General features: G+C 39.0%; 1 protein-coding gene across 7 annotated transcripts in view; it reads right to left on the minus strand.

The window, feature by feature from the left end:
- TERT (telomerase reverse transcriptase) overlaps window positions 1–20,164 on the minus strand; it is a 63,157-nt gene that overhangs the window by 32,821 nt on the left and 10,172 nt on the right. For 4 of the 7 annotated variants that reach the window (XM_039119973.3, XM_088715575.2, XM_039119971.3 and 1 more), the window contains exons 5-6: window positions 17,624–18,572; window positions 17,451–17,530 (exon numbers count right to left, since the gene is read on the minus strand). In XM_039119973.3, coding sequence (XP_038975901.3) covers window positions 17,451–17,530; window positions 17,624–18,572 — 1,029 coding nt within the window. Of the gene's footprint in view, window positions 1–17,322; window positions 17,376–17,450; window positions 17,531–17,623; window positions 18,573–20,164 lie in introns of all 7 variants that reach the window. The other 3 variants (XM_088715573.2, XM_088715572.2, XM_039119972.3) reach the window with 3 other exon arrangements.

The raw sequence follows: 20,164 nt of genomic DNA on the forward strand, positions 1-20,164 counted from the left end.
TATAAGTCTATTACTCTCAGTATATTTGGATAAATTGATATAGATACATTTTCATTGTTTATTTGAATGAATCTAACCTTGAGATGCAGCAAAGTGTGGATTGAGTCGACCCAAAGGATGATTGGGTCGACCCCGGCATATCAAGAAAGCATTTGGCACACTTCTGCAAAAATGGCACAAATGAACAGTGAGTTGGGTCGACCCAAGGAAAGCATGAGTCGACCCAAACATCAAGATCCTCAAACAGAAGACAGAAAATGGTTCTCTGGATTTACTGAGAGGGTCGACCCAAGATATAGTTGAGTCGACCCAAGCTTGAGTCGACCCAAACCCTGAGAGGGTCGACCCAAAGGCAAGACAGAACAGAAGACAGAAAAGGTTCTCTGGAAACCCTGTTAGGGTCGACCCAAGAAGAAGTTGAGTCGACCCAACTGAACCTTGAGTCGACCCAAAGAAAAGTTGGGTCGACCCAAGTGAAGGAAGGTTGAATTTCAAAGTTTCTGTGGATTCTGAGAGGGTCGACCCAAGGAATGTTTGAGTCGACCCAAGGACAGGTTGAGCCGACCCAAACACGGGCAGAAGCATAACGGCTAGTTCTGCAGATGTACTTTTTGTCCTTCCAACAGTGAGTAACGACTAGTTTTTGAATTCTAACCATTGGGGCTTGTCCAATGGAGGTAGGAAACTATTTAAAGGGGCACTATTCATCAGATAGAACATCTTTTCCAAAGAATATCAAAGAGTACACAAGAAAGAGAAAGTGCCCTAATCTTCTTCATCCAAGGGCTTCATTCAAGAATCAAAGGAAAGTGGTTGAGCAGATTCAAAGAGTCATCAAGAGCTCCATCCACCCTTAAAGAGAGAAGCATCCTTGACAAAGAAGAGAGAAGTCACTTCAAGCGATAAATACTTTCTAAACTCTTCTTTGTTGATTATATTGTTTCATATGCTCATGTAGGAGTTTAAATCTTCTTCCATTATTTGTTAAACTACTTGTAAAGGTTGGTTGGTTAGCCCGCAAAACCAACGGAATAGGTTGATTGGTGAACCCGGAAAACCAATTGTAAAGGTTCGTTGGTAAGCCCGAAAAACCAACATAGGTTCGTTGGTGAGCCCGTAAAACCAACATAGGTTTTTGGTGAACCCGGAAAACCAAAGTGTAAAGATTTTTGGATTGTGAGCCCGGAAAACAATCCAACTGTAATCCGCGGGATTATAGTGAATTCCCAAGGGGTCGCTTGGGGAGTGGACGTAGGTGCTAAGGAGAGCACCGAACCACTATATTTCTTGTTGTTTGTATTGTGAGTTGTTTAAGTTTACTAACTCATCATTTAACACAAGTAAGATAATTAAAATTAAAAGAAACCAATTCACCCCCCCTCTTGGCTTGTCACCTTGGGCAACAAGTGGTATCAGAGCAAGGTGCTCCAATAGTACTCATTGATCTCACAATCAAGAGTTAAAGATCATGACAACCCAAGTGGGATGTTCTATGAGTGAGGGTCAATCCACAAATAGACCACCTCTATTTAATGGCACAAACTACACATATTGGAAAGCTAGGATGAGGATATTCATTCAAGCTTCAGACTATGAATTATGGTACATCATAACTAGAGGACCTCACACACCCACACTTAATATAGAGGGCACTATCATACCCAAACCAGAAATGGATTGGAATGATAGTGATAGAAGATTGGCACAGTTAAATGCAAAAGCTATAAATGTACTTTATTGCTCATTAGATGTAAGTGAATTTAATAGAATATCTACTTGCATTACTGCTAAAGAAATTTGGGACAAACTTGAGGTCACTCATGAAGGGACCAATCAAGTTAAGAAGTCGAAAATAAACATATTAGTACACAAGTATGAATTGTTTAAAATTGAATCTACTGAGTCCATAACTGATATGTTTACTCGTTTTACTGAAATTATAAATGGGCTTAAGAGTTTGGGAAAGTCTTACACTAACTCTGAATTGGTGCGAAAAATTCTCAGGTCTCTACCAAGAATTTGGGAGGCCAAGGTAACCGCAATTCAGGAAGCTAAGGACCTCAACTCACTGCAATTAGAGGAGCTTCTAGGATCACTCATGACCCATGAGTTGACAATGAGGCAAAATTCATAAGATGAGGTTAAGAGAAGAAAGCCCATTGCCTTAAAGACTACCACCCCTAAACAACTAACTGAATCGGAAGATTCAGATGATGATGATGAATTTGATGAAGAAGGGATGGCTATGCTTGGAAGAAAATTCAGAAAATTTATCAGAGGTAAGAATAGATTTTATAGAAAGAAACCCTTCCTCAAAGGTAGCTCAAGCAAAGAAAAGGGTAAGGACAAAGAAAAGGAAAAAGAAACTCCTATTTGCTATGAGTGTAACAAACCCGGGCATTATAAGATAGATTGCCCAGATTTGAAATGGATGGCAAGAAAACTGAAAAAGAAGAACTTCATGGCTGAATGGAGTGAAAGTGAGGAGTCAAGTTCGGAAGAGGAAGATCATCAAGAGACGGCCCAAATGTGTCATATGGCCAATGACGATGAGGTAGATTCTGAACTTGACTGTGATTTTACTGTTGATGAATTACATGATGCATTCTTAGAACTCGTGGAAGAACATAAGAAACTAATCAATAAAAATAAAGTTCTAAAAGAAGAAAATCAATCTCTTGTCAAAGATAAGTTAAAACTATCTCATAACTATGAAACATTAAGTAGGAAACTTACAAACGAAACTAAGAATCTAATTGCTGAAAATATCAAGTTAAAAGAAGATGCTGAAAAATATAAATCCTTGGTAGATAAGTTTACACTTAGTTCTACCAAACTAAATATGATTCTTGACAGTCAAAAAGCTGTATATGATAAGGCTGGTTTAGGATATAAAACAAATAGGAAACAAAAATTCTTAAAGAACATTTTTGTAAAAGCTAAAAATGAAAATATTACTTGTCATTGCTGCAATAAATTAGGACATAGAGCATATGAATGTAACTATAGAAAGTCCAGTCAAAACAATTTAAGTAATAATCAAAAGATTAAATTCAAGAAAGTTTGGGTTCCAAAAGGAACATCAAGTACTAACCCTAAAGGACCCAACATAGTTTGGGTACCTAAAGCTCTTTCTTGATCTTGATTGCAGGGGTGTCTTGCAGCTGATAAAGTGAAAAAACGATGGTATCTAGATAGCGGCTGTTCAAGACACATGATCGGTGACGTAGATCAATTTGTCACCTTGGAATCAAAGAAGGGTGGAGTAGTAACCTATGGAGACAATGGTAAAGGGCATATCATTGGAAAGGGTAAAATTTTCATTACTCCATCTATTTTTATAGAAAATGTCTTATTAGTTAAGGGATTGAAACATAACCTGCTTAGCATAAGTCAATTTTGTGATAAAGGGTTTAAAGTCACATTTGAAGCATCTGTATGCATAATCACAAATCCTAAAGATAATAGCATTGTACTTGTAGGACAAAGGCAAAGAAATATTTACTTGGTAGATCTTCATGATTTAGGCAAGAAAAATGGATTATGCTTAATTACTAATGAAGAAAAGAAAAATGAAACAAGTTGGCTTTGGCATCGTAGACTAGGACATGCTAGTATGGAATTAATCTCAAAACTAAGGAATTAATAAAGGATGTGCCAAAATTGAATTTTGAAAAGGATAAAATCTGTGGACCATGTTATTTGGAAAAACAAACTAGATCATCTTTCAAATCAAAGAATATAGTATCAACAACTAGGCCTTTTGAACTTATACACATGGATTTATTTGGACCCACTAGAACTGCGAGTCTAGGAGGGAAGAAGTATGGACTAGTTATTATTGATTTTTCAAGATATATATGGGTTTCATTTTTGGCACATAAGAATGAAGCATTTTCAGAATTCTTGAAACTATATAATAATATCATAAATGAAAAGAAACTCACCTTAGTAGCAATTCGAAGTGATCATGGTACTGAATTTGAAAATCAACACTTTGAAGAATTTTGTACTAAAAATGAAATTTCACATCAATTTTCAGCACCTAGAACGCCTCAACAAAATGGGGTTGTTGAAAGAAAAAATAGGACATTAGCAGAAATGGCACGCACGATGTTGTGTGAGTCAAATCTTCCAAAGTACTTTTGGGCTGAAGCTATAAGCACTGCTTGCCATATTCTAAATCGAGTTTTAATACGACCAATAACCAAGAAAACTCCTTATGAACTTTGCAAGAATAAGAAACCAACAGCTAAATATCTTAAAGTATTTGGATGTAGATGTTTCATCTTAAACAATGGCAAGGAGGATCTAAGTAAATTTGATGCCAAGTCAGATGAAGGTATCTTCTTAGGATACTGCACATCTAGCAGGGCATACAGAGTATTCAATAAAAGAACTCTAGTAGTGGAAGAGTCAGTCAATATTATATTTGATGAGTCTGATAGTGAGTCTGCTAGGAAAGAAAATATTGTTGATGATGATACAGGAATTATTGACTTTGAAAAGTTGAATATTAATGACGTGCCAATTCAAGATAAGGGAGATGATTGCGTGCCACCACAATCTCAAAACTTGCCAAACGAATGGAGGTATGCATATGGACACCCTAAAGACTTAATCACTGGTGATCCATCTCAAGGGGTAAGAACTCGATCATCTCTTAGAAATTTAAATGATTATCTTGCTTTTGTTTCACAATTAGAACCTAAGACTTATGAAGAAGCTGAAAAAGATACTAATTGGATAAATGCCATGCAAGAAGAATTAAATCAATTTAAAAGAAGTATTGTATGGACATTAACTGAAAGACCAAAGCATAACTCAGTAATTGGAACAAAATGGATATTTAGAAATAAATTAGATGAAAATGGATTAGTTATAAGAAATAAAGCTAGACTTGTAGCTAAGGGATACAATCAAGAAGAAGGAATAGATTTTGATGAAACATTTGCTCCTGTAGCTAGATTAGAGGCTATTAGATTACTTCTAGCATTTGCATGTTTCATGGATTTCAAATTGTATCAAATGGATGTGAAGAGTGCATTCTTAAATGATTTTATTGAGGAGGAAGTATATGTAGAACAACCTCCTGATTTTGAGAATCATGAATTGCCAAATCATGTGTTTAAACTACATAAGGCATTATATGGATTAAAGCAAGCTCCTAGGGCTTGGTATGATCGATTAAGCAAATTTCTGCTTAATAATGACTTTAGTAGAGGAAATGTAGACAAAACACTATTTCTCAAAAGAAAGGACAAAAATCTATTAGTGGTTCAAATATATGTAGATGACATAATCTTTGGTGCCACAAATGATACTCTTTGCAAAGAATTTGCTGATTTAATGCATGGAGAATTCGAAATGAGTTTGATGGGAGAACTAAGCTTCTTCCTAGGATTACAAATCAAACAAACTAAGGAAGGCATTTTCATTCATCAAACTAAGTACACAAAGGAAATACTAAAGAAGTTTGGGAATGAAAATCATAAGGGAGTAGGCACTCCAATGAATCCTACTAGTAAGCTAAACAAAAGATGAAAAAGGGAAGAGTATTGATATTAAGCTTTATAGAGGACTAATTGGATCCTTGCTCTACCTTACTGCTAGTAGACCAGACATCGTATTTAGTGTAGGAATATGTGCTAGATACCAATCAGATCCTAAGGAGTCACATTTAAGTGCTGTTAAAAGAATCCTTAGATATTTAAGAGGAACTACCAATATAGGATTATGGTACTCAAGAGACTCCTGTCTAGATTTACTTGCATATTCAGATGCTGATTTTGCCGGATGCAAATTAGATAGGAAGAGCACAAGTGGCACATGTCAATTCTTAGGAAATAACTTAGTATCATGGTTTAGCAAAAAGCAGAATTCAGTGGCACTGTCCACAGCTGAAGCTGAATATATAGCTGCTGGTAGTTGTTGTGCTCAAGTACTATGGCTTAAGCAACAACTAGAGGACTATGGAGTTAAGCTAGATAATATTTCTATTAAGTGTGATAATACTAGTGCCATCAATCTTACTAAAAATCCGGTTCAGCACTCTAAAGCCAAACACATAGAAATTCGATATCATTTTATTAGGGATCATGTGCAAAATGGAAACATATGTATTGAGCATATATGCACTGAAAAACAATTAGCCGACATATTCACAAAACCATTGAGTGAAGATAGATTCTGCACACTAAGGAGGGAATTAGGCATATTATCTAGAGTATGTTATAAGTTAAATCGATACTTCATTTATAAGTCTATTACTCTCAGTATATTTGGATAAATTGATATAGATACATTTTCATTGTTTATTTGAATGAATCTAACCTTGAGATGCAGCAAAGTGTGGATTGAGTCGACCCAAAGGATGATTGGGTCGACCCCGGCACATCAAGAAAGCATTTGGCACACTTCTGCAAAAATGGCACAAATGAACAGTGAGTTGGGTCGACCCAAGGAAAGCATGAGTCGACCCAAACATCAAGATCCTCAAACAGAAGACAGAAAATGGTTCTCTGGATTTACTGAGAGGGTCGACCCAAGATATAGTTGAGTCGACCCAAGCTTGAGTCGACCCAAACCCTGAGAGGGTCGAACCAAAGGCAAGACAGAACAGAAGACAGAAAAGGTTCTCTGGAAACCCTGTTAGGGTCGACCCAAGAAGAAGTTGAGTCGACCCAGCTGAACCTTGAGTCGACCCAAAGAAAAGTTGGGTCGACCCAAGTGAAGGAAAGTTGAATTTCAAAGTTTCTGTGGATTCTGAGAGGGTCGACCCAAGGAATGTTTGAGTCGACCCAAGTGAAAGTTGGGTCGACCCAAGGACAGGTTGAGCCGACCCAAACACGGGCAGAAGCATAACGGCTAGTTCTGCAGATGTACTTTTTGTCCTTCCAACAGTGAGTAACGGCTAGTTTTTGAATTCTAACCATTGGGGCTTGTCCAATGGAGGTAAGAAACTATTTAAAGGGGCACTATTCATCAGATAGAACATCTTTTCCAAAGAATATCAAAGAGTACACAAGAAAGAGAAAGTGCCCTAATCTTCTTCATCCAAGGGCTTCATTCAAGAATCAAAGGAAAGTGGTTGAGCAGATTCAAAGAGTCATCAAGAGCTCCATCCACCCTTAAAGAGAGAAGCATCCTTGACAAAGAAGAGAGAAGTCACTTCAAGCGATAAATACTTTCTAAACTCTTCTTTGTTGATTATATTGTTTCATATGCTCATCTAGGAGTTTAAATCTTCTTCCATTATTTGTTAAACTACTTGTAAAGGTTGGTTGGTTAGCCCGCAAAACCAACGGAATAGGTTGATTGGTGAACCCGGAAAACCAATTGTAAAGGTTCGTTGGTAAGCCCGAAAAACCAACATAGGTTCGTTGGTGAGCCCGTAAAACCAACATAGATTTTTGGTGAACCCGGAAAACCAAAGTGTAAAGGTTTTTGGATTGTGAGCCCGGAAAACAATCCAACTGTAATCCGCGGGATTATAGTGAATTTCCAAGGGGTCGCTTGGGGAGTGGACGTAGGTGCTAAGGAGAGCACCGAACCACTATATTTCTTGTTGTTTGTATTGTGAGTTGTTTAAGTTTACTAACTCATCATTTAACACAAGTAAGATAATTAAAATTAAAAGAAACCAATTCACCCCCCCTCTTGGCTTGTCACCTTGGGCAACATTCCTACTGTCACATGCATATGCAGGATAAGACACCACACTGATCATGTAAATGCTGGCCAGTATCCAGAACAGAAATCCATCTCACATCTATATACTAAACGGCACCTCGCGGGAATTCTACATCCGCGGAAAGCCATACTGCACCTCGCGGGGTCTTACTACGCCCGGCGGTAAGCAGAATATAAGTCGTAGGACCGGCCGATCCTACGCCTAGGGTCGTGTCCCCCCTAGGAAGGGACTGGGCTCCGCCCACCCAGAAGGCTACTATGTGCACAAAAGCCGATGTTCAACCCCATCGACTATAGGTGTCCTGTAGATACTGCCAAGCCATGCATGAATGCCATAATACACCCTCCCAATACTCTACTAAAAAGGAGCATAATTAAGACTACCACTCACTCGGCCACGACCCAATCATAACTAACATCAGGGTTGGAAGTGAGGAATCATGGGAGTGCAATGCAACTCAATATACCACTGAAAAGGGCTCTACAAATCTTTGAAATAGAGAAAATGAAATTAATTTACAAAAGAAGTCATTTCACAATTCGGATCCAATTTAACTACTCATAAAGGAGTATAATCAAGACTACCACTCACAAGTCTTTGAAATAGAGGAAATGAAATCAATTTACAAAAGAAGTCATTTCACAATTTGGAACCAATTTAACTACTCATCTACCTCTTGTAATTCCTCTCAATGTTCCCTCAAATGCATGTACAAAATAATCAAGCATGGAGAATCAAGATTATAGAGGAATCTACTACAATATCAATCAATATGCTCAAGTGGAATCAATTCACACTTGGCGACATTCATGAAAATGAATTAAGGATGCTCATAGTGCAAAGTACATGACTCCCACTCACCTGTCAATCTGGCACAGCCCTGATACGCCTCCAAAAATCTACAGCTAGCAGTGGGGAACTTCTTCCTCTTGTTCCCTAGCTTCTTGCCCAACTGATACATGCATTTACAATACATTTAGGTTTGTATCAAGAGCCATAATCTACGTGCCAATTATAATATAGGAAACTTTAATTGATTCAACTCCCCCGTTCCCTAAATCTTTTCTTTTCTTTCTTTTTTTCTTTTTCTATTAATTAACTCACCATTTATATGTATTAGGGACTCCCTTGCATGAGTACAAGGTCCCCTTAGCTTAATCTAGGCTTAATACCCTATTATGGCATAAAATCCCCTATTTTCCCACCCGGATGAACAGTAATCCGGACCGACAGCCGGTTACTTCATCCTGGGTTTGATCCACTTTCCAAACTCCAAATTTGATAAAATTTTTACCTAACATTCTACACTCATAGGAAATTCCAAAAAGATAACATGCATCACTATCGAAGGCCGTTTGACCCCCGAAATAATTCGCCGAAGTTGGAACTTCGACACAGTTTTTCCGTAGTGCTGGAAAAATTTGTCGAAATCCGATTCTTCCTCTTTTAACCACCTCTACAACCCTTATCCAACCCCTCTAGACTACATCCACCCTTTGTATAGCCTAATTTCATCAAAATACTAGGTAGGGATGGATATTTACCTTTTTCTCTTCGGAAAATCGAGGTCTTTGCGTAGAGGAGAAGGAGACCTACACTTTTCCCTTCTGCTGGCAGCGCAACCGGAGCTTCCTTGCACCTCGAATCCCCTCCCTCTTTCTTCTTCTTCTTCTTCTTTTTCTTCTTCTTCTCTTTTTCCCTCTCTCTGTGTTTCCACCGCCTGAGACTTCCCTTCCTCTCTCTCTGTTTCATTCCGTCTGAGACCAACTCAAACCCTCCAATTAAGTCACATCAAGCACTATTCACCCTTTGTTTAATATTATTAAATTTCCATTTTGCCCCTAACACTTCAACATATCTACAACTATGCCATTATCTTTTGATTCCTTCCAATTTTACCCCTTATATCAATTTTAAAGGACTATTCTATCCCTTTTTATATATAAAAAAATTTTTGGGGTTATTACAGTATGGTACACCCTTATATTGACACATAGTATGTTGCTGGAGGTGTGATAACAACTATACCATGTGTCGGTACAATACCTTATTGAGCCCTACACCATACAAATATCTTATTGAGTCGATCCGGTAGGCCAAGGGAGTACAGAAAACCTTGATGAATATCTCAAAACTTTCTAGTGCCAATCCTTTTTTATTCATTTGACTCTTGTGTCAATAGTGACTTTGCAAAGGAACCAGTTAGGAGGCACTCTAGTCATTACTGTCCTTTTGAAGATAATAACAAATTTCCTTGCATACTCTTCCTGAGGTATCATTTGAAATTTTGCTGTCCTGTTCCCAAGCCTTTTCATCTGCTGAAGCACTGCAGATCATGTAATCTAACATTGCTATAGCCACATGATACTTTTGAGTTCCACTATGTACAAGTCCTCCTCAGAAAAATTCCTGCTATAGTAACAAGTAGAAAACAGATTGTTTTATCTGCTCTGCAGAATTGGTTTGTTCACTTTCCCGTTGCAAAGCAATGAGCTAGAGGTCAGGGAAGAAAAGCTCAAGCATTGACAACAGTTTAACCATAAAATAGCCATTGCTTTTGTAAGTCTTCACAAATAGCATCAGATTCTCACCATTGTCACTCAAGTAGTCAAGTAGCATCAGTATTCAGAAAGCCATACACATGTTTCAGAAAGCCATTGCTCTTCATTCATTGAAAAATTCCTTGATAAATCTTGCGAGTTTCCATGGACGGATGGATCTTTCCCATGTGCCTCCAAGGTCTTCTTCTCCCTTTCCCATTTTCTGTATATATTTTAATACTCTCCATTTTTTGTATATCTTTTAGATTTACATGTGCATTCCCTTATTTTGATCAGTCAGAACCAACATATTTGTAGATGATTTAATTATTTATTGTAATACTTTTGGCTTGCTTATGGCAGTTATGGCTCGTTTATCTGTTTCTAAAAAGAAGAAGATGGCAATTACCATTTTGGTGATATACATAGAGATGAGGTTGATGATAATTTCAATGATGGCCAAGATTCTTGAAACCTTGGCACGAGTAAATGTTAGGATTCCTAGAAAAATGGTGTATGTTTTTGATAGAACACTTGATGAGAGGGTGATGAATAGAATAGCTAATCTTAGGCTTATGATAATGGAGACTGATCAGATTTGTATTGATCAACTTAGAATGGATAGGAGGGCATTTTGGAAGCTTTGTGAAATGCTTAAATTGATTAGCAAATTGGAGGGGAATAGAAATTTTCAAATGGAAGAGATGGTTGCAACATTCCTTCACACCCTAGGCCATCACTCAAAAAATAGGGTTATGCAATTGTACTTTCGTAGATCGGGCGAGACAGTAAGTAGGCATTTTAATGCTGTCTTGAATACTATCTTGAGGCTTCATAGATACTTGCTAAAGAATACTGAGCCTGTCACAAAAAGATCAACAGATGAGAAATGGATGTGGTTTCCGGTGAGTTAATATTACATTTAAGATTTTTAAAAGCAATATTTTGGCATATTAAATTGTTAAAAGTACTGATTATTATATTCATACTTGCATTGTAGAATTGTCTAGGTGCATTGAATGGTACCCATATTAGAGTGCGGGTCTCGGAGAAGGACAAACCTAGATATCGGTCGAGAAAGAATGAGATTTCTACAAATGCACTTGGTGTTTGCTCACAAGATATGCAGTTTATTTATGTGCTACCTGGATGGGAGGGGTCAACACATGATAATAGAATCCTTGGGTATGCTATTTCTCGTAGAAATGGATTAAAAGTCCAGCAAGGTAATTTTAAGTCTAATATTGCATCTTTTTTTTACTTGCATGAGTAGGATAGATAATTTTTTCTGATTTCACTTTTTTTGCATGTTTTTGAATGAGTAGGCTATTACTACCTGTGCGATGCTGGGTACACAAATTCTGAAGATTTCTTAACTCCATTTAGAGGTCAAAGATATCACCTCAATGAGTGGAGACATGGTCATCAACCCACTAAACTAGAGGAGCTCTATAAAGATGCGATGAGCAATCCTTAGAAGCAATACTTGGTACCCTATTAAGACAATGTGTAGGATCATTTCTTTATGTTGTTTGCTGCACAACTACATTAGAAAAGAGATGTCTGTAGATCCTATTGAGGCTTTGTACAATGAGGAGTGCTCTCATGGCAGTTTTCCACATCAGCAGGCTGCATATATTGAGTATATTGAGTCATCTGCATCTTGGAATGCATTCAGGGCTAATCTTGCTGCCCATATATTTGAAGAGTGGCAGCATAATACAATTTGAGGAAAGAATTGTGATCTTTGTTGTGTTTAATATTTGGGGCTCTTAACATTTGTATGAACATTATGAGTTATGTTATAATCCTTGTTTAATATTTCCCTTGCTATGTTATAATCTTGTGTTATGTCAAATTCTTACTTAATAGTTCCCTTGTATCCATTCATTTTGATAATACAAATGTAAGATCATGTTGTGAGGTTGTGAATGTATAACTATAATATATAAGATTGTGAATGTATATCTATAATATATGAGATTGTGAATGTAGATATGAGCACCTCAATAGCTGGAGAAGCATCAAAGAGGAAAAAAGAGAACAAAGTGCAACAGAAAATAGGGTTATGTGGAGGATGCAAAGCTTGTTGAGGCATTGGTTGAGTTAGTAACCCGAGGAGGTTGGAGGGGCGATAATGGAACTTTTATGAGTGGGTATTTGCAGCAATTGGAGAGACTAATGGAAGAGAAGCTTCCTGGGTGCGGACTGAAAGCAACACCACATATCGAGTCTCGGGTCAAGCTCTTGAAGAAGCAATACAATGCTATTGCAGAGATGTTGGGACCTAACTACAGTGGATTTGGGTGGGATGACATCAACAAGTGCGTGACCTGTGAGAAGGATACCTTCAAGGAATGGGTTAAGGTAAATTGGCATTATAAATTTGTTTATTTTTTCTTTGAATACCTTTCATACATGTTGTGTTTTTTTTTTTTAATGCAGAGTCACCCAAATGCTCAAGGTATGAGGAACAACCCTTTTCCTCACTTTGAGGACTTGACTAATGTCTTTGGGAGGGATCGTGCTACCGGATGGGAGCTGAAGCACCTGCAGATGCTGTTGAAGAAATAGAGATGGAGGAGCAACAGTATCTATACACCACCAACTATCAATGAGAGCCAAGAAGCGGATAGCAATTTTGTTGGCCAGAATGTCAACATGAATACTCCCCAGACAGCTACTAATACTGAAGTCGCAGGTCCAAGTAGGCCAACCAAAACTAAGAAAGCTAGGCATGAGGCCCTTGAGGTTGTGAGAGATCTAACATCTGAGATGACTAAGATAGTAGGCATGATGGTAGGTGCTGGGGATCATATTGAGAAATTAGCTCAATGTTTTAAGCATGAGTCTAAGACTGCAGATAGAAGAATGGCAGTGGTTCTGAGGTGATGAAGTTGCAAGGTCTTTCTCATTCTGAGATTCTTAAGGTGGGCAGAAAAATTGCAATAGACCCACTGGAGACTGATTACTTTTTCAGTCTTCAAGAGGACTATAGAAGGGCATATGTTTTAACTCTTTGCTCGGAGTTTCAAAGTGGGATGTAGCTAAGTTAGGTAGGGTTTGTGTATCTTTTTGGGATATTATGTATTGGGTAGCTTTTTGGTGTAGGCCTTATTGAGAAATATGGATGCAAACACTGCTTTTGGATCAACTACAAGTTTATATTTTGCACAGAAATTGTTGTTTCTTGCTTCGTATGTTGCTAGGTGCTTACTTGTATGAATTTGGATGGTTACTTTTATGGATAACAATGGTTATTAATATCCTTCTCTTCATGATTTGAATTTTACTAGTGAAGAATGTGATTTTTTTTTTTGATGTTGATTAGGGATCTTATGGTTGAACAAGAATTATCAAAGGAAAAAAAGAAAGGAAAAGAGAAGAAGCCTTCTTGATCTTATATAGGAGGGGCGGGTTTGTGAATCTAAGCATCAAATCAAGGATCCTTATTTGATCCAAAGCATTAAAGACCTAATTTTTATTAAAGGTATAATAGGAATTACATAATTTTTCAGAAAAATGAATAGTCAAAACATAAGCACTCTAAAAATCTGTCACTTTTTCATGGTCAACTAAACATGCCAAAAGTACTTTTCCAAGCATCCTCTTTGTATAAATCTGTTTCTCAGGAATCATAATCCTACGAGAGAAAATGCTTTCCGCGAACCAAACAAGCCCTTAAGGCCAACCCTAACCCAACCCAATTTGGGGTTGAGTTGGGAATTTTTAGCCCAAGCCCAAGCCCAAGAAATATATAAAAACCTCGACCCAACCCCACCCAATGAATAGTTGGGTGGGCAATTCTATGTTGAAACCAACCCATGTTGCACCACTACCACCTTTTTTTTGACATTGGCACTCTCCTATTAAGTGAATTGTCGTCATATTTCACAGGGGCTTTTTTCACTAATTTAGAAATATCATATGCGAGCAGCTTCTTGTGGTGGTTGTTAATAAAAGCTTTTAAAAAGAAATAGCATTCTCCTATGTAAACAGTTGTTATGGTGTTGGTTGAAAAGGGCCTAGTTTTTATTTGTATATTTTATTTTGGCTTTCCCTATGAGAGTGGACTATTATGGTGGTAGCTAGAAGGACCACTTCTCTAAATCTGCAGTTTCTTTTATGTGAACAGGTTGTTATGCTGCCTTATGTTTTTTCTCTATGATTTTTCATCAATGACTGGTGATGTTTCTATCATCCAGGTCACTTTGCAATGTGTTGCCTACAGATTTGTGCTCTTGCTGTCAGCCATGATGAGTGCTCAAATTTCACCATTAATTCTCGACCATGCCCTAGTTTTGTTTACTGCCCTTGGCAGTTCATATAGTAGCAACTACTTGTACTAGTTACCAATTTGCCTTATGTGGAGGTTTAAATTTCATGAAGATTGGCTTTACTAAGTACATATTGTAAGTAGGATGTCCAGTTAACAATTGTTGCAACTCAAGGGTGAGGCAATGATGACAAACCAGCTCACCATGGTTGACCTTATGAACAGCATGCTATTTCAAGCAGCTAATGTGACACAATGACAATGGTAATTGTTCTAAGCAAGATTCGCCATCTCGGTGCTGAACCCCATACCGGTGCCACACTAGCACAATGTCGGTATAGTATGGAATCTTTTCAGTGTATCGAGTGTCAGTACGCCACCCTTACCAGATACAGATACCGAACCGGTACGGTACGCCCCATACCGTCCAGTTCGGGCAGGTACAACAAACCATGGTTCTAAGCCTCTCTCATACTTATTCAATAGACAATTTCAAAGGCATGCTACATCATGAGATGGATCCTATTCAAAAGGTAATGCTCTATTGCTCAATCTTTTACTTTTTATAACCGTGTGTTTGATTATTAACCGCATATATTGCACATGTTCCAAGGGACCATTACACCAACCCATTATCATTAACTATATGCATTGCAATATTGCATTCAAAAGGGGGGTATCAGGCCAACCCATTATCATGTTCTGTTGATAATTAGCTCTCAACGAGTCCATCACAAACATCCTGATGATGCCCCAGCTAGTTATCACCAACCTTGATTATGCATGTATAGATTATTATTACGATTTGCACTGGGTTTAAGTTAAGCTTAGTACTTAGGAAAGTTTTTAATACTTAAGGATATTTTGTCCAATAGTTGTAAAAAGCAGCTAAAATTGTTGAATTTATCCTCCGACCAAATGGCAATGGAGCCTATTCCTGAGAAAATTACCAAATTGCAACCAAATTGCCTTATCCCTCCACCATGGGATAAGTGACTTTCTAGAGAATGAAAATGGCTACTCTCTAAACCCATTCTACAAGAAAAGACAGCCTTAGAAGAGAAAGTATAAACTGAAAGAAAATTTTGAAGGATGCAGGAGTTATTTTGCTTCCTTTTAAAAGTGTTGCACTTGTCATCAATTAAGTATAATAACAAGAATTCCCAAATCCCACCAGCTCTACAAATTTGAGGAAATCCTGGTTTTTGCATGCACTCCTCTATCATTCTTTTCTTGAAATGAACAAATAAGTAAATTTAAATTGATATTATGTTTTCATGTATTCCCAACATTTTATTGCTCAATAATATTCTTGAATGAAAAATTTGAAGCATAACGTCTTAGGTTTCAGGAATTAAACAAATCAATCCAAAAACTCTTGGTTCTTCTAACCATTGAAATAATAAACTCAATGTGAATCTAAACAAAAGAAGTTCATGTGTTACATGGACTTGGATTCATGTGTCAATAGGGAATGTGTCTAGCATCAGATCCTTTGAAATCTAAGAATTTCTTCTTATAAAGCCATGTTCTAGTGTTATAACAATCAAGGTATGCAGAGCCGACCGAACCGACGTACCGATGGGGACCGGTACCGGTTCATGTGGATAGGCGCGCATCCGCATTTTAGCCACGGAGTGGCATTAAATGCCCACGCGGGGCCAAGTGGGCTCACGCTCGAGTATGGTGCCGCGTGGGCTCGCTACCCAGCGTGGGAAACCGCGCACGGGCACGGTTCTCTGCGCGTGGAATCGCGCGCGGGCGCGAGCGATTCCCCGCTCGCGCCCGTGCGGGCGTGCTGCCCCGCACGCGGAAACCTTTTTTTTCTTTTCTTTTTTTTTTCTTTCTTTCGTCTTCCTCCTTCCCGAACTCTCTTCCTCTCCTTTCTTCCCCTCTCTCCTCCTCTCTTCTCCTCTCTTTTCCCCCTTCTCCCGCGAGCAAAGAAGAGGCCGGAACCGTGAGCAAGACGGGTGATCCTCGTCGGCCCGAGGGAGGAGGTCGGCCCGAGGTGACAGGTAGGCTTCTTCTCTTCTTCTTCTTCTCCTCTCTCTCTTCTTCCTCTTCTTCCTCTTCTTTCTTCCTCTTTCTTCCTCTTCTTCCTTTTCTTCTCCGGTGCCGGTACCAGGCTTGTACCGGTTCGCACCAGTACGGGCAAGGAGCCGTTCGGTTATGACCCCCTGTGGAGTCGGAACCAAATTCAATGGCTGTACCATACCGGTGCTAGCCGGTACCGGTACGGTACAGACTGAACGGTCAATTCCGACCAGTTCAGCAGACCCTGATAATAATTTTTATGTCCGGAAAATAGATTCACACCTGGATTTCCTATAGCCTTTGAGATCAGATTTTGAGGACAGATAAAGAAACTTGTTTCCTTTCTTGAATTAATTAGTCAGCCAAACCTAGACACCTTCAAGCAAATGGGAGAGAAAAAACAGAACAAGCAAAGAGGGCAGCTAGAGGAGATAAGATAGATAAGATAGCAGAGAAGAGCTCATTGATGTACTCTATATCTCTTTTGCCAACTTACTTAAGTCAATTAAAACCAATCTTTTGAATCATGAATAAAGCAGATCAACTAGTGTGAGGCCTTGTAACCAAGATATGGTATCACATGTTTTTCACCCTATCATGGAACACCATAAGAAGATAGGGTTGAAAACTCAGTTTCAGTTTCGATTTCGACTGGCTCCATAGAAGGTATATCACTTCAGTGTTGGAAGGTATATCATAAACAAATGACGAATGTAATAAGAATGAATGCAATCCAGATGATCACTACAGAACATCAGTGAAATGCATAACTCGCTAACCAAGTCAAGAGGAAGTATAAGAACGATGCAAGTGCTGGAGCAGAACTTGGATCCTACAACAATGAATTAAGACAGCATCAAAGGCAGCCACTTGTTATGAAATATTCAACCAAGTTTATTAGGCTAACCTTGTCAGAATGGTGATTAAGTATATGCTGGTTCCTGAAGGACCCAATATAATTGGAAAGAAGCTCATCTGGAGGTGATTCTGTTTACAAATTAGTAAATATTTTGATATTGTGCGAAAACACATCAGCAGTCTCTTGCAAGTACATAGATTGAACTTTCAAGTTAGGCATACCAGCATGAGATCCTTTTTCACATTTATCCTCTGACATAGCTCTAGGCAGATGATGGCTGTTTTCCACAGATGGTGAATATCCTTGGTACACCTCTTCACAACGCACAGAATGAGAGTTTAGATTATCAATTGCTTCAGCATCTCCCATTACTACGGATGCAGGAAAACTATTAAGCTCCTGATCCTTCGCATCACATAATTCACTGGCTATGTCATAGATGAATGGCCCTGCTGATTCTACAGGCTGATGATTAAAATTTGCATTACTGTTTTGCTTGAGATTCATCCTGGAAGGCCCTTCATTATTTCCCATTAGAAGATTTTCTCCAGAACAGCTAACCTTGCATTTTCTGTGGCGCTGCCACCTAAACAATCTTCTGTGCTTTCTGGATGTGCTACTGAAGACATGCAAGGAAGACTTTTCGAAAGCATCTGCAATATTAGGATCAATAGCGCTGCATTTGTTCTGTGAGCATGAGGACACTTCTTGTTTATGATGCATCACTTTGGCATGTGAAGAGAAAAGGTTTTCAGTTTTGATTGCTTTACCAGATTTCGTACAATTTTTAAGGCTACATGCAGATTTCTTCTGTTCCAATGCAGATGTTTGACAAATTACATTACAATAATGCTGTCTTATGAAATCCTCAGAGTGAAAATGTGGATTAGTGTTTGATCCATGTTGAATTTTTGTAGAGAAGATATTGGTATCAGTGATCATGCCAGCAGTTTGGTCCCCCAAAATACATTGTAAATCGGTCTGCCTGCTTGTTCTTTGACTACCCTTTGCATGTCTTTTGTGCTTGGCAACTACGATGCCATGACAATCAGAACCTAAGGAATCAACACCCGGTGAGTTATTTGGCTGTAGAACAGAAGATGAGAAATCCATAGTTGGTCCCTCGTCCAAATCATCTCGCCTTCTCTTCAATTTAGGTCCTAACGAATGCTGAAGCATTTCAAACAAATAATGAGGCGAACAGTGTTCTGGTTGATATCTTAAATAATATCTTAGCGGTCTTAGAAGCAATGAATACTGCGATGTAATATGATTAAAAACAGAAACAAATATAGAACAGATGATGATAAGAAATCTAGAAAATTTTTGCTTTTGTTAGTCACATCTACATCTAGCATTCAAATCATTTTCATGCAGCATAACATTGTGATAAATGTTCTGAACCAGAAGGAAAAGATGTGAGAGAGGCACAGCTAATGGAATATTTGTGTTAGCACGTAATCTGAAAAAACACCTCAACATGATTAATTGCAATAGTGCCTATAGAACTCAGAGACATGGACGGAAATGAAAAAGCATTTTAGATAAATGCATTTCTACAGACTGCACATATTGAGTTGCGATATAGTAGGGGTCTAGCCTCAAATAATTCTCGATTCCAATATTAAACATTCATATGCCCTATTTGATCATTTTTTTTCCAATATCGTCTTCTACCAAGAATGTTTAATTCTAAATGAGACCCTCGTGCCATGAAAGTTCGTTTGTAGAAGCTCAATATAACATTGTACTTTTGTTCACAATCCCATGGAAACAACTGTCTTGCCACCACATGTCATTAACTTGGAGTTACACTTAACATAATTGACAGATTTTAACCAGTGCAACAACAAGCAGTTTTGTCTATATCAAGAAATGTGGAACTGTCCCGAACCGTCTGGTACGGGGCATATCGAGCTATGCTGGCGACGATCTAGGACGGTTCCAGCATTTAAGACGGTAAACTGGCAAGTAGGGGAAGAGAAAGAAGGAAAGAGAAAAATAGAGAGAGGGGAGGAGAAAGGGAGAGGGAGAGGGAGAGGGAGAGGGAGGGAGGGCCGCAAGAGGGGCACCGGAGCGGCACCAGAGGGCTGGAGCAGGTGCTCCGCCCTCCAGACCCCTGTTTCTACCGGAGGGGCGCCGAATGGCACCAGAGGCCTCTAGAGGGGGACCAAAGAGTTGGAGCAGGGGCTCCGCCCTCTGGACCCTTGTTTCGAAACAGGGGTCCAGAGGGCGGAGCCACTGCTCTAGCCCTTAGCAGCCCTCCAATGCCCTTGAAGACTTCCGGTGGCCCTCTCTCCCTCTCCCTTCCTCCCCCTCTTTCGAAACAAGGGTCCGGAGAGCGGAGCCCCTAGTCTGGCCCTCTACGGCCCTCCAGTGTCCTCCGAAGGCCTCCGGTGGCTCTGCCTCCCTCTCCCTTCCTCCCCATCTCTCTCTTTTCCTCTCTCTCTCTCTCATTCTCCCTCTCCTGCTCCGTCACCCAACCTGTTGTGTCAGTACCGGCCCAACAAGGAACGGCACGGGGACGTACCAAACCGTGCTGCCGGCCGACCGGTACCGGCACAGTAGACCTTGGTCTGTATTATGGTAGGTACACTTACCAAGTCTGATTTTCCATTTCATAGTGCACCAATTTGGATTTCTTGTTATACCTTACCTGAGATTAAGTGCATTCAGGTGTATGAGCTGGGAAGGAAGCTTCAAAGAGGTTTAGGGTAACAAAGTACATAACCTTAAGCTCCAAAAATAAAATCCTATGGAGA

Source organism: Phoenix dactylifera, chromosome 2, assembly GCF_051530095.1.
Source record: "Phoenix dactylifera cultivar Ajwa chromosome 2, Ajwa_hap1_PhDact_Kaust_v1.1, whole genome shotgun sequence".
In the NCBI taxonomy this organism is placed as follows: Eukaryota; Viridiplantae; Streptophyta; class Magnoliopsida; order Arecales; family Arecaceae; genus Phoenix; species Phoenix dactylifera.